Below are 16508 nucleotides of genomic sequence, written 5' to 3'. Positions count from 1 at the left end.
ATTCTATCCTTTTACTAATATTGTTGATATTCCAATGTGGAGTTTAGGTTGTTCAATTTATTATCAGTTTGAAGAAAGCCAGAATATGTACTGAATACTGACTACTAGTAAGTGTATTTAGAGACACTTGTCATGAAATTTTAAAGATTTTAGTCACTGCCATCCCCCTCCCCCCTTTTCAGATCCTGGGTACATTCTTGCCTAGCAGTTAATAACTACCATTTGTTGTTATTTTCTAATGTTATTTGGCATAGTATTATTCCAGGCTATGGATTACCTGTATTCACCTTCCATGATTTAAATTGCATCCAGATTCTAAATCACTTGAAGCTTATAGTTCTAAAACTTAGAATTAACATCCTGTACACAAATCTAAAGCATAATAAATCATAAAAGCATGTTGCTAATTGAAGGAGAATCTGAATCAATGTAGAGATGTGGACAAGGCTTTGCATTACTGTAAAAATAGGGCACTAAACTCAGCAAGAAAAACACAAGAGTAATCTGTTCATAATATACCAAAGGCGAAGAGAAAGATGGAAGCACAAAAGTTAAGATGACCCCTTGACACCAAAACAGTTCAAAATAACTAGAAAGGCTCATACTAATATACACTTCCATCACTGAACTTTGTGGAACCAATCTGTTGCAGCTAAGCCATCTTCTGCTGTATCTGTTCTCTTGGTAGTTCCACCATACAACAAAAAATTCAAGATACCCCTATAGAGTCTGGACAAAAAGGACAGAGGAGGAGGTAGTGTCAGATGTAAGCTTTAGGTCAGTCTGAGCTATGAGTTCAGATTCAAGAATGCTGCCTACTCCGGCCAGCATCTAGATTGGAAACCTAGCCTGCACACAAGTTTGGTCTATTAGGAAGGTTTTCTTCTGAGCACTTTCTACTGTGTAGTGGAAGTAGCACAATATAATCTTACCAAACAAACCTAAACCAATAGAAAAGAATCTACTTCTGGGCACAACAAACAGGAAACAGGACATACAGAATATTCTGCACTGATACCAATTTAACACGACAAAGCGAACTATGAGCAGCAGTAGCCCAAAGTGTCACTAAAGATATCGATAAAGCACATGCATACTAACCTTAATCTTTCCTTCAGAGGTTTGGCTTGAATATAATCCAATGGAAGAAACGTCTCTGGCTCCAACATTTGTTCTTTCAAATACTGAATACACTGTCTTGCTGTCTTTTCTGTATCTACAACAATGGCTTCCATATACTTGCCAAGAACTTTTGTAATTGCCACATTATAGCGTTTGTGAATCGGCTGACACATATTGATCATCCGATCAAACTGAAATCAAAAAAGAAAAATTGACAGTGATGCTCTGCCTTAAATCTTGGAAATCTTCACACATAATACATGGAATACATAATACAAACAGAAAGTAACTGCAAAATGCATTAGGAAAAAAGTGGGTCAGAGTTTAACATCCCACTGTCCAGCTGATCATTATGAAATGGAGTACCGAGTAAGGCCTTGTACTGACAATCACCGCGACTGTTGAATGAAGTACAGGGTTATTTGCAAGTATTTCCAGTTTTCAGAAAAGATGACTCCACAAAAACTGCAAGACATAAAGAAAAATGACATTTATCAGTCGATAGAGCATCTCTCCAAGTTTAGATTCGTAATACTCGGTGTGGCATAGTTGCATTAGTGGGCAGGCATGTAGACAAATCAGACATTCCATAATGTCACATCAGATTAGTTTATGCCTCCAGAAAAGGAACCCAATGAAAGGGTTTCCAAAACGGCTGCTGCTACGCCTTCCGGTGCAATTCATCAGTGAGCCCAAAGAAATCTACACATGTAATGAGGAATGCTGTGTCACAAATGGTGCTCATATCAAGCACCTGTAATGTGAGTTAAAAGCATGGAGAGATGTTGTATATGTATATCTTGCATTTCTTTGTGCAATCATATTGTGAAACCTTGGAGGTACTTATGAATAACCTCAAACAGGTAAGGCATAGGATACAAGTACATTGGATTGTAACCCGATCAAGAATCAGTGATGCGTGGGATACTACAAGGTCATGCAAATGGTGGGCTTTCCACATATCACCATCTCAAGGTTGTATTGTGGGTGCCTCAATTTGGGTAAAACTGCCACTTCCAGAACCAACTGTTGTGGGCAACAATGTTTCTGTATCAGGGGTCCTCATCAACTATCACAGATTGAACCAGCAGAGAGTGTAGTAAATCCATCATCAGTTTCATGGAGGAGGATGAGGAGGAGGAGGAGAACAACAACAACAACAACAACAACAACCAGTGGGCAGACATATCACCCCAAATCACAATCTCCCTATGAGGTACTACATAAGCAGTTGCATCCACTGCATATTAACAGGTTATGTAATTACTATGGTTGCAGACACACCACAGTATGGAAGAAAGTTGCTGGACTGAAGTGTTTCTGTATTTGGTGGCAGACTCCTACAGCAGAGTAAGAGTGCATTGAAAATCAAATGTGAGAATGTATCCTGCTTGATAACAGGACTCTGTTCAGGTATGTGCTGGAGCTACTCTTAAGTTGGGGATATTCACATGGACTGAAATATGACTTTTGGTAAGTCTGCCATTATATCTTATAAGCAAATAATACAGGAACCCATTGTCCAATTGTCATGTGTGTGTTTCCCCATAGCAATCCATAGACAATCTGTACCTACAGCAAGACAATGCACCAACTCATCTGTCCCATATATTGACACAACACATATGAGAGAGCCTGTATGGCCCTTCAGACTCACAAGTATATATTAGTAACATGCATCCATCTAAATCATCAAATAATCTGTAGCATAGTATGTATAATGAACATTCTAAGGTTATTACTGCCTAAAAGGTGCATTAAGAATCAACTTGCCATTTACCCAAGTTAGAGCAACCAGCCAGAACATAACACCAATGACTTAAGTTTTCCTTTAAATCACTAAAAAAACAAGTTATGCAACATATAGTCACTTGTTCACTTTTCAACACAATTTCTGTTCTTTTCAACAGATTGTAATCATCTTTGATCAAGTGTTATGGTAAATCATGCTCTCTCTTTCCCTCAGCTGTAGTAAGGAATTTTGCAAACTTCCTATACGGTGGGCTTGTTTTAGAAGATTAACCAGTGATGTTGCCAAATCTAGGCTGTATAGTGAATGGAATAAAAATCTTGCAACTTCAGCAATGGATTGTAAACTTTTGACAACATCTTGCATAGCCACAAATTCACACCACACTACGGAGCAGCAAAAATGGTGACTGGGAGTGGCAGGGAAATTCTTTCAGCCCCCTTCTCATCTCCTTTTCTAAATGCCAATGAGAAACCTTTGGCCTAATCCAACTTGGTCCGTGACTAAGCTCACACCATTGCCACACAGTGTCATTTCTGACACAGCTTCCAACCAGGTAGCATCACAAGAAACACAAATTACCAAATGGCGACCTGTCATCAACAAGGTTTATATGTGACAACATTGCATTTCATTCATGCTGCTGTTCGCACGGCTTTGTAACTTTGTTGCTACCCTGCATTCACTTACACATTCACTGTATGGAAATGATGTATGTTTACAAAGAAAGCAACAACTTTCACTGGATAGTATTTTTGTTTTTGAGTTAAGATGACAGTTTCAAGATACAACAAAGGGAGTCATATACAAGGTACACTTACTTCTACTCGACCTACAAGACAATGTTGTGAGCATTACAGACTGTAAAAGTGCTAGTATGTAGTGCTTCACTACAAACAGTATAGAAACACAAAGTTTCAATCTACAGGGTAAGATATTAATGGGAGAAGAACTATCACTGATTTGGTTGTTTTGCAGAAAGATATTGTTCGTTGTACTGTATTGGAGTTTTATGACCATGGCAAGTATCCCACACAGAAAAAGGTGGCAGAAGATTGCTTTCACAGGAGGCTGTCATTTGAATAAAGAATTCTGAAATCTTTGGAATTTACGTACATAAAATATAATGATAGAAGACAGATTCTGATGGAGAGATCCAACACTGCACAAATTTTGAAGGGCAATGGTGGTTTGAAAGTATCAATTGGCAAAGGAAACAGACTTGTTGTATGTCATGCAGGATCATCTGAACATGGCTTTATCGAAACTGAAAAGCTAACACTTGCATCCTACAAATCCAGTGATTACCACAAAGACATGAATAGTGACATATTTTAACACAGAGTTTTTAGGTTATATGATTTGGAAGAGCATTGAGTAATTGTTAAAGAAAAATGGAAATGATTCCTAATTCTAATATAAAGGAGGAAGAAACTGCACAGTCGATAGAAAAGTATTTCAATTTCGGGTTTTGTATATGATAGTGGAGATGTTGTAGGAAGTCAAACATCACAGGCACCTTTACAATCAATTTGAACTCGACAACTTAGCAGCAAATATGGAGCACAATGTTGTGAGGCTGGCCCCTTCTCACTATCAATACAACTTGCCAGAAAATGTATGAACGTTGGAGAAAAGAAAAGTCACATCCAGAAATTGCACAGTCACAATGAAAGATTTAAAAATAACTAGAGGAAACCTTTTATGATGTCACTGTGGAAGAATGGATTAAGTGGGTACATATAGATGAAGAATCTGCAAGGAAACAACTCTTGGAAGGAACACGTTAGAGAAAAGTTCAAATCATTGTTTCAAATGACTCCTCTGATAATTAGTCTTTACAGATGGACTATTAAGCAGCAATAAACTGCATTAGATGTTTGTTTCTTGATCTTTCCTCTCCCCAGAGGTGACAATGTTGTTTCCTCTCTCCGATCTCAATTCCGTTCCTGTTGTCTTCCATCCCCCCACCCAAAACAACCAAATATGAGGCAGAATAACTGCTGAGCGTACACTGCCTCTGTGGGCATATTGGTAGAACTTGTGGAGAACAGAAGTAGCCATGGAACAACCGACTGGTTTTAGCAAATGACTGGCCAGTCAAATGTTTCTGTTCAGCTTTTTTTTTTCCCAGTCAAATGAAACCAGTCTCTGTGACCATGTTGTCAGCTGTATGAATGTTTTCACCCAGTCTCTGGGTTTGAGTGATTACATTTACATTCTTTTTCAGCCTCTTCAGTTATACACCAATCTTCACTAGAGCCACCAACTTTTTTGAGAGACAAGTAATGTATCTCTTATCAAAGAGAACTGAATAAAGAATATAATTCTAAAAATGAAGTATTTTCAAAACTTACATACATTTACTTACTTCAGTACAAATTTTTCAGGCTTCTAGCATTAAATATGGATTTTTGGCTGATTTTAAGAGGTTAATAATGGTGCTACATTATAAATTTATATTTAAATAAATGAAAAATACTTTTTTCTTAAAATTTGTTGAAGCTCCATCTGCCCGATAGTTTGCACCCATCACCAATAATTCTATTTCACTACTGAGGTGATGTGAACAGATAGCAAATAGGACACAAATTTTTAGATTGTCTGGTGCCTGCAGAACTTGCTTTTTAACCACATACAGTCACTCAATGGAAGTAATGTTTTTTTAATTTTTTTGCAATAAATATTTGTAATAACTCATTAACTTTCTTTGATTTTTTTAATTAATATAGTTTCATAATATGAATCATCCTTGCAAATACTGTGTATCAGATTGAAAGTATCTTCAGGATGACTTTTCATTCAATTTTGTCCATTCCCAGGCCACTGAGCATTTCGCCCTTTGATCCACACACAAACTTTACTATTAAGACAATGTCTATCCATAAACATGAATGAAAAACTAAACTAAAAGCTACTTACTGGCACTCAATAAAAATCAAAACTCAGGATAGCAATCACAATGATGACAGGCGAAAACAGAATCCAGTAAAGAGTCAGACTGCATCAACTGTTTTCGTTTGGTTGCTTTCGCAGACCAGTTTCATTTGAAGGAAATGAATGAATAATAATCCCACAGATATGTAAAATTACAGCCAATTGAGTTGACTGTTTTCCTATGACCGCGTGAATCATTTGTTTGCATTCAGCTGTTGTCATCACTATGCAGAAAATTTGTTTCCTGCTTTGTACTGACATTAAAACTAACAAGCAAAGCTACGGAATGTTTACATGTTCACAGCTTTATAATTTAAAAGATGAGAAGTAATGATGTATTTGACTCTAATATCCCTTCTAAATCGCATGAGAACACATCAATATGGGCAAACTGCTATTTCACTACAATATTTTCTAAATATTTTCACGATGCGTGGTTTCGCAGCCACTGTTTGAGTCATCATTAGTCTTTTGACTGGTATGATGTGACCTCCCACAAATTCCTCTCTTGTGTCAACCTTTTCATCTCAGAGTAGCACTTGCATCCTACGTCCTCAATTATTTGTTGGATGTATCAATCTCCTTTACATGACCCTCTAGTAACATGGAAGTTATTCCCTGATGTCTTAACATGTCCTACCATGCTGTCCCTCCTTCTCGTCAGTATTTTTCTTTCTTCCCTGGTCCTGCAAAGGACCACCTCTTTCCTTACCATATTAGTCCACATAATTTTCAACATCATTCTATAGCACCACATCTCAAACACATTGATACATTACTTCTTTTCCAGTTTTCCTGCTGTCGATGATTCACTTCCATAAAATGCTGTACTCCAAATGTACGCTCCCAGAAATTCTTCCTCAAATTAAGGCCTATGTTTAATACTAGTAGGCTTATCTTGGCCAGAAAAATCCTCTTTGCTTGTGCTAGTCCACTTTTTATGTCCTCCTTGCTTTGTATGTCAAGGGTTATTTTTTCCCAATGTAAAAGAATTTAACTCCATCTACCTCGTGGACAGCAATTCCTATTATAAGTTTATCCATCACTAATTTCTTGTATGTTACTACTCCTTACTTTCGACTTTGGTTTATTACCAATACATATTATGCAATCATTTGACTTTTCATTCCATTCAATACATCTTTTAACTCATTTTCATTTAGGACTGCTATGCCATCAGTGTATCTTATCAGTAATATCCTTTGACCCTGAATTTTAATTCCAATGTTTAAGCATTATTTTACTTTCATCACTGCTGCTTCTATGTGCTGACTGAAAAATAAGGGTGAAAGACTGTATCCCCATCTTTCACTCTTTTTTAATCCAAGCACTTTGTTCTTCGTAATGCTGTCCAATTGCTCTCTCTTAGTTCTTGTACATTCTGCATATTACCCGGGTTTTCCCTACAGATACTCTTATCTTACTCAGAATTTCAAACATCTTGCACCATTTTACATTGTCAAACACTTTTTCTAGGTGAACAAATCCTATGTAAGGTCTTGATTTTTCTTATATGTTGCATCCATTATCAACTGCAACAACAGAACTATATCTCTGGTGCTTATGCCTTTCTGAAAGCCAAACTGACCATCATCTAAGAGAACCTCAATTTTCTTTTCCATTGTTCTTGTAAGCAACTTGTGTGCATGAACAGTTAAGCCTACTGTGTGATAGTTCTCACACTTACCCACCCTTTCTATCTTCAGGATTGTGTGGATGATATTTGTCCGAAGGTCTGATGATTTAGCTGCAGTCTCATATTTCTACACATCAGTTTGAACAGTTGTTTGGTTTCCACTTTCTCCAATGATTTTAGAAATTCTGAAGGAATGTTATCTCTTGCCTCTTCCTTTTTTGATCGTTAAGTCTTCCAAAGTTCTGTTAAATTTTGCTGGATCCTCTCTTTCAAACATATGCCCACTTCTTCTTATGTCATGTCACTGGACAGTTTGCCCCACTTTTCAAGATCTTCAATATACTCTTTCCATCCATCTGCTCTCTCCTCTGCCTTTATCAGTGGAATTCCTTTCACACTCTTAATGCTGACTCCTTTGCTTTTTATTATAGCAAAAGTTGTTTTGATTTTTCTATAAGGTGCATCACCGATCTTCCAATGACCATTTCCTTTTAGATTTCTTCACATTTTCCCTGTAGTCATTCAACACTGGCTTCCCTGTATTTCCTATTTACTTCATCCTATGTGAGGTATACATTTTCCCTGTAGTTATTCAACACTGGCTTCCCTGTATTTCCTATTTACTTCATCCTATGTGAGGTATACTACTGTATTCCTGCCTTCCCCTGAACATTTTTGTATTTCCTTCTTTAGTTGATAGACTGAAGTTTTTCTTCTGTTAGCCAAAGTTTCTTCGCAGTTACGTTCCTTGAACTAATACTTTTCTATCCACATACAGCAATTTCCATTTTTTAAAGAAATTCATTCCTCTTCAACTGAACTGCTTGCTGTGGTATTCATTATCACAGTATCTGCAGCCTTAGAGAACTTCAAATGCATCTCATCATTCCTCAATACTTCCACTTCTTCTGAGATTGATCACTCTGAATGATTCTCTTGATCTTCAGTTTACTCTTCATCATTAATAAACTGTGATCTGAGTATATGTCCACCATCTGATTTCAGAATCTATCTACCATGATGTAATACAGTTGGAATCTTCCTGTGTCTTGGCCCTACTGCAAAGGCCATATACTCCCATAATTCTGTCTACTATTCCTTCCCCATGATCATTGTCATCTGCCTTTACGCACTGTATTACCTGTTCATAATGAATCCTTCTCCAACTATGTCATTTTATGCTGCTGTTGATATTACCCTACATTCATCTGAGCAGAAATCATTATACTCTTTCAATTTACTTCACTGGCCCTTCTACATCTAAGATTCAGCCTCTGCATAACAAACTGTTTAAAATATGTCACAGTCAGCTTTTGGCTGTAAATATTTTATTGCAACATGCTACTTGTCTATTTAGGTTATTGTATTATTTTTTGGTGGGTACCTTTAAACAATTTGTACATACATATGCCACATAGCACTGTCCGATGGCACAGTTTGCTGGATTCAGCTCAAAACGAGAGGGCCAAAGGCTGCCAGCTTGTGGTGATTGACACATACAAGCTAGGCCACTGTGGGGGAAGCGTGCAGAGAAGGTGGAGGACTTACCTCATACAGTTGCCCCTCCAACCACCACTTGTGTTGCTCCTTAGTATAGAGTTTTTGTTGGGTTAATTCAATGAAGATGTGCTTTAAGTACCCTCCTCCCCCGAAGAGCTGAAGTACTGCATTGGACTCGAAGTTGACACCTGCTCCACAATATCCAACAGGTTGAGACATGCTTCTAAATAACTTCATCACTACTGTCGCCATGCCATATTTTTCCTTGTCTGGTGCTGTGGTACCTATGATACCCTCCAAAATCTGCTTATAAAATCACATTCAAACAAATAATCCAACTATTCGTGACCCAAGATACTTGATATAAAATTTTCTCCTTATTTTGAATCATACATCAAGTTGCTGGCTATCTTTACTTCCGCATTCTGATCACCGATTCATTATAACCGTCAACAAAACTCTGTGTAATCAGTAATCAAAGCCTGTCAGTGATTATGCATCTATTGGCACATCAAATGTAAGGCACAGTCAATGCTATGGCGGGTTGACCATTATGCTTTCTATCAGCCAATGATGTTTATTGTGCAGCTTCTGTTCAGTGGAAAACCCAATGTCTAAATATATTGCTGCACCCTTATATTATTCTTCAGTCTCTTATGCAGATGTCTCTTATGTAGAAGAATCCATCTGCTTTGTTACAGGTTGGCTGTAGGTCACAGATGTGAGAGTGTCAACATCCATGCGTTATTAATATACAATACTAATATTTTCTTTTCAGTTCCCCAGTCAACTTCCCATCAACTTCTATCTCCTGCATAATCCCTTTTCCATGTAACTTTTTTTCTCGTCTTTCTCCAAAATTGTTCCTTCAGTTGACTGTTTAAGTTTTTTTGTTTTCCTCGATTTTTATGTTGGTTCTCCTAGTTCTTTCAACTAACTACCATCCACTAACATACTAAGCACAGCTCATTCTTCTTCTTTTTCTGCTTCTACATATGAACCACTATGGACAACTTTAATTTCCACTTTGTCTCGTTTCTTTTCTTCCACATTTCACTCAATATTTATTGAAATTTCTTTCTTCTTTCTCCTGTCCAAGTGACTCCAGCTTTGTTCTTGGGTTTTCCATGAAAACCTTGGGAATATTGGTTGGTTGGTTGATTTGTGGGAAGGGGAACAAACAGTGAGGTCATCGGTCCCATCAGATTAGAGAAGGAAGTTGGCCATGCCCTTTCAAAGGAACCATCCCACCGTTTACCTGAAGTGATTTAGGGAAATTACAGAAAACCTAAATCAGGATGGTCGGAAGCAGTTTTGAACCATAGTCATTCCAAAGGCGAGTCCAGTGTGCTAACCACTGCACCACTTGCTTAGTTTTGGAATCTTGCAATTTCTTTCTGAATGGCAGTTATTCCTTAATATCTTGGACTAATTCAGAGTTTGTCTATGCTTTTTTCTAATTTCTTTGCACTATGAGTGATCCAATTTTAATTGACCTGAATAAGTGAACAGCCTTTTTGTCAGTGGATACAATTCATTCCTTGTATGTGTCCTGTTCCTAGTTGTGTCTGTAATCTTTTTCAATATGTGAATAAAGGTCACTATTATGACATCTTCTGTGTTGTGTTTGCTCTTTAAGTGGTTCCAAAATTTAGCTTAGTATTTTTCTTTCTGTGTTTTCAGAACTTCCATTGTCACCTTTTTGTTTAGAATTAAACATTCTATTGCAAAAATTGCTTTTGGGTGAATTACTGTAGTGTAGTTAAATTTAACACTAAGAGATATTGATTTGGTATTGTATACTTCCTTAGTGATGTAGCACATCGTTTACGTCTTATTAACTCTTACTTTAATGGCTTGCGATGTAACACATCACTCCAGTAGAAGTGACATGTAACTCTACGTATAAACCTCTAACACTGTTGAGTGGTTTTTGTCATCTGTTTTTTGCATGTGACATGATAAAGATGGACATCATGCACCTTCAATGTGGGGCAATGTTTGCAGTATAATCACCAGTTGCAGCATGATAATGCTGATAACATCAGTCAACAGAACTGTTCATTTGCTCATGTCTGTTGGCTAACGTCAAACTGAATGAACAAGCAATGTTTCCTGTTACTAACTGATGTAGTATTCCTTTCTACTAAATATGAAATTACTTGAAGATTGTAGGTTTCCACCACAGGTGCAACTGCAGCAGAATAGAAGTCAAGACGAGTGGCGTCTACATAGTCCATGAAGAAGATTAAATCAAACAGAAAATCCAGGATGGAATATAATTATCCTCCCAACCTTGAACAAACCAAATATCCCATACCTTATCTTTCCAGTCTCCCACCACCTCACAAAGTCCCACAGTCTGGCCACAGAGGAGCATTCCTCTCTTAACTTAGTAAAACCCAGGACTGGAGACACAGAATTATGTTATCCGCCAGGGTTTTGACTACCTCTTGTCGTGCCCTAAAATGAAAAATGTTCTGCCCACTATCCTTCCCATCCATCCCACAGTGGTATTCCGCCGTCCACCGAACCTACACAATATACTCGTCCATCTCTAAACAACCCCGGCTCCCAACCCCTTACCTCATGGCTCATACCCCTGTAATAGATCTAGATGCAAGACCTGCCCTATGCATCCTCCCGCCACTGCATACTTCAGTCCAGTCACAAACGTCACCTATCCCATCAAACGCAGTGCTACCTGTGAAACCAGTCATGTGATCTACAAGCTAAGCTGCAAAACTGTGCTGCATTCTATGTGGGCATGACGATCGACAAGCTGTCTGTGGCCAAGAAACAAGTGGACCACCTTGTTGCTGTACATGCTGCCAAACATGACATCCTTCATTTCAATGACTGCTTCACAGCCTGTGCCATATGGATTCTTCCCACCAACACCAGCCTTTCTGAATTGTGCAGGTCAGAATTTTCCCTGCAATATATCCTATGTTCCCGTAACATTCCTGGCCTCAACCTTCATTAGTCATTGTCCTTTCCCATCCAGCCCCTTCTCTGTTACCATTCCAGCACTACAAAGACCTCATTCCTCCCAGTCTTTTTACGTCTCTCCTTTTCCGCTATCCCCCCCCCCCCCCCCCCATCTGACCTCCCAACAGCATGCAGCTGCCCTACCCTATTTTCACCCTGTCCCTGCGCACTGTCAACAGCACGTCAGTGTCCATCACCGCTAACCCACTATCCCTCCCCCTCCCCGCCCCAGCCTCCTGCTTACCACCACCCAGTCTCCACTCCCATCATGCACTGGTGCTGCTGCCTGGAGTGTGGCCTCAGTTGCCAGAGACTGCAGTCGAGTGTGTGTGTGTGTGTGTGTGTGTGTGTGTGTGTGTGTGTGTGTGTGTGTGTGTGTGTGTGTGAACTAATTTTGACGAAGGTCTTATAGGCCGAAAGCTGTATTTGTGACAGTCTTTTTATTGTGCTTATATGCGACTCAGTATTTCCGCTATATGGTAAGAAGCAAGTTTCCTTTTTGCTATGAAGAAGATTTATTTCCAAGTGTAGCAATTCAGAATGATACATAGGTAGGTAGATAAATAAATAAATAAACCAGCAACAGTTATGTGGAAGAGGAATTAATTCTACTTTCCGGTAAACCAGTGGCTGAGATTAAGGACTATGATTGTTTCATCAGTTCCATAGCTACACCACAGCAGCTGGTAGCAGCAATGTTGGGCACTTGTCAACTTACAGCCAACTATTTCACCAAGTATGGCTATCTGGTTTCTTGTCATCATTGTGTCGCTATCAGACATGCAAGCGACTTCAGTGAGCCGCATAAAAAAAAAAGAGAGAGAGAGAGAGAGAGAGAGAGAGAGAGAGAGAGAGAGAGAGAGATATTACTATACTGACCTAGAAGATGGAAGAGTTGAAAGCTGAAAATACTAAGTTAGAGAGCAATTACAGATCAAGGTGATGAGCTGATGTCTACACTAGATATCACAAATGCTACTGCAGACACACAAGGTATCAGATTCACTGAGCTGAGTGAGAAACTAGGCGCGCGCGTGCGCGCGCACACACACACACACACACACACACACACACACACACACACACACACACACGCACACACGTCACCTTAATTCCTGTGAATTTCAGGGAGGGGGATGATGAGCTCTGTTGCCACGTTCAATCACATTCCAGATGTGTTCGATCGGGTTCAGATCTGATGAGTTAGGGAGCCAACACACTAATTGGAATGCACTACTGTGTTCCTCAGGTCACTCCATCATACTCCTGGCCTTGTGACATGGTGCATTATCTTGCTGAAAAATGCTACTGCTATCGGGAAACATGATGATCATGAAGGGGTGTATGCGGTCTGCAACCAGTGTATGATACTCCTTGGCTGATATGGTGCCTTGCATAAGCTCCACTGGGCCCACAGATGCCCATATGAATGTTTTGTAGAGCATAATGGGGCTGATCTCCATTCCACTTTACAAGTGTCAAGGAGCTGTTCCCCAGGGAGATAATGGATTCGTGCCTGCCCAACGGCATCATGAAGCATGTATTGCGATTCATCAGACCAAGCAATGCTCTGCAACTGCGCCAACGTCCAGTGCTGATGGTTGCCTGCCCACTTTAGTTTTAGTTGCCGTAACATGGTGTTAACATTGACATATGCGTGGGTCTTTGGATGTGGTGGCCCACCATTAGGAGTGTTCTGTGCGCTGTTTGTTCAGACACACTTGTACTCTGCTCAGTACTAAAATCTGATGTTAGTTCTGTCGCAGTTCGCCACTTGTCTTGTTTTACCAGTCTACCCAGCCTACAACGTCTGACATCTGTAATGAGGAGGGTCGCGCCCAACCCCATGACACCTGGACATGGTTTCACCTTGGTCTCGCCACATGGTGAAGATACTCACCACAGCACTCCTCAAACGACCGACAAGTCATGAAGTTTCTGAAATGCTCGTGTCAAGCCTCTAGACCATCACACTTTGCCCTCGGTCAAACTCAGACAGATCATGTGCCTACCCATTCTACACACGGACAGCAATCTCACCAATACTACGTGCACTGTGCATGTGTCTGACTGCCAGACATTCCTCGCCAGCTGATGCTGCTACTGCCTGGACACATTGATATCAATAATAGGTCAGTGACATTCTCTCTCTCTCTCTCTGTGTGTGTGTGTGTGTGTGTGTCTGTGTGTGTGTGTTTTTTAATTGTTTGGTTAAGTTGAAGGAACTGGTGAATGATAAACTGTTAGTGCAGTTATTGTACTCAGTGGTGAATTTTCTTTTAGATGATTACTAGGTCTAAAACAAAGTTATACATCACGAACAGCAAGTAGCAGAACCAGCCATGGCTATGACAGCGAATAAGGAAACACTAGACTGCACTGCAGTAACAAATTTAATCAAAGAACTAAGTCTAAAGGTAGACACAGTAAGAACAGAGTCAAATGCTCAAATTACTAATCTACGTAAAAATTTTAATGCTCAAAATGCTCCCTTGAGAGATGAATTGAGTGCGAATTTAAGTGAAAAACTAGAAGTACAAAGTGTAACTTTAAGTGAAAAGCTAGATGCACAGAGTGCTACTTTAAGTAATGAAATAGACATAGTGAATATTCAAGTAAATAATAAAGTGGATGTTCAGAAAAGACTTTAGGATTGTTAAGTGCACAAGTAGGAATTTAGCCAGTTGCGTGAAGGTATGGGAAATTTGAAGACTGAATTTGATATTTTAACCACTAAAGTGGAAAATTTTAAGATAGATTTGAAAGGGGAATTAACTAGCTCTTTAAGTAGTCAAGTCAATCAGCTGTTCATTGACTTCAGTCAGACACAGAGTGACCAATTTCTGAATTTGGCAAAGAAACTAGAATTTGATATTGAAGATAAATGTAATAATGTAGAAACAGAACTGAGCAAAAAACTAGGATCATTTCAAACCTTCTGTAATGTTACGTTTGATACTGTAAAATATAGATTATACGCCTTAAAGGAGAGTGTTGAGAAACAGGACAAATTATTACCAATAGTTCAATCGCAAATTACAGGTGTCAGTACACAAGTTGTCAGTTCACAAGTAGATAATATAAGACAGAGTTTTAAAGGAAAAATAGTCAACTTTGACATTATAAATGTAAGTAGTTTGGCAGAACCATATGAACAAATTAAAGATCGAGAAGTTACTGAGAGTATAATTTCCAGAAACATTCTGACGGTTGCTTTTTTCAAACTTAATGATGCAAGCAAGGTTATAGACGACTTGTGCGAAGAATTCAAACTTGTCCATGACAAAGTAGAAAACAGAATAACTTTACCTAATGTTGTGTTTCACAGTAAAGTGGTAATTGTTTTGTTGTGGGGAGGCTTTCACACTAAATTTAACGAGAAGTATTGGTCTGTAAGTAATCGAGTGAGGTTAATGTCAGATCCATGGGATTCGTGTGGAGTCACATTTGTCTCCTAGGGACGTTAACATTCTGTGTTACGGGCGGAGTGACGACCATCGGATCCCTAGTTGTTTTTGGTGTTTCTTCTGTCCTATGTTTCCTGCATTGAATTCCCTTCTGTAATCTATTCTTGAATTCTTAAACTATCCTATAATTTTAGTACGTAGGAAACCGGATATGACTACAAGATAGAGACCAATTTAAGAGAATCACGGATGAACAGTGATCTCCAGACATGTAGTGAAATGAATAGAATGTTATATTAGTGAAAAGTATAACATGATGGTACTATTTAAACCAAGTGAGATCGAGACGACATAAACTGAATAGAGGATTTTATGTGTGTATAAAAGTATGTATAAACTTTTATCAAAAAACAAAGATGATGTGACTTACCAAACGAAAGCGCTGGCAGGTCGAAAGACACACAAACAAACACAAACATACACACAAAATTCAAGCTTTCGCAACAAACTGTTGCCTCATCAGGAAAGAGGGAAGGAGAGGGAAAGACACAAGCAGACATTGGTCTTTAAATATGTCTGCTTGTGTCTGTATATGTGTGGATGGATATGTGTGTGTGTGCGCGCGCGAGTGTATACCCGTCCTTTTTTCCCCCTAAGGTAAGTCTTTCCGCTCCCGGGATTGTAATGACTCCTTACCCTCTCCCTTAAAACCCACATCCTTTCGTCTTTCCCTCTCCTTCCCTCTTTCCTGATGAGGCAACAGTTTGTTGCGAAAGCTTGAATTTTGTGTGTGTGTTTGTGTGTCTTTCGACCTGCCAGCGCTTTCGTTTGGTAGGTCACATCATCTTTGTTTTTTGATAAAGTATGTATAAACTGAATGACTAAACAACTTATGTTATCGTAGTGTATAATTTTCTATTTTTATAGAACATTTTATACCTTTTATGAGACGTGAAGTGGATGGGAGGGTTAGTACTGGTTTTGGAAGGGGTAGTGTAAGTACAAGCATGACTAAGACTAGACACACCACACCACACCTTTCAGACAACCCTCGCAGACAAATGTGACTGATTTGACATTCCATAGGGGTTGCTGAGATTTTTCTTCGGGGATTTCAAAGGTGAAGGTGAGAATGTCCGTTCTGTAGGAGACGTTTAACATCATA

The 16508-nt window shown here is 39.0% G+C and overlaps 1 protein-coding gene across 2 annotated transcripts in view; it reads right to left on the bottom strand.

Annotated features, from left to right (window-relative positions):
- LOC126474877 (structural maintenance of chromosomes protein 1A) overlaps nucleotides 1-16508 on the bottom strand; it is a 168491-nt gene that overhangs the window by 81086 nt on the left and 70897 nt on the right. For both annotated transcript variants that reach the window (XM_050102360.1, XM_050102361.1), the window contains exon 10: nucleotides 1102-1313. In XM_050102360.1, the coding sequence (XP_049958317.1) occupies nucleotides 1102-1313 (212 nt within the window). The remainder of the gene's footprint in view (nucleotides 1-1101; nucleotides 1314-16508) is intronic.

Source organism: Schistocerca serialis, chromosome 4 (assembly GCF_023864345.2).
Source record: "Schistocerca serialis cubense isolate TAMUIC-IGC-003099 chromosome 4, iqSchSeri2.2, whole genome shotgun sequence".
Lineage (NCBI taxonomy): Eukaryota > Metazoa > Arthropoda > Insecta > Orthoptera > Acrididae > Schistocerca > Schistocerca serialis.
This window is presented reverse-complemented; position numbering and strand designations above follow the sequence as displayed.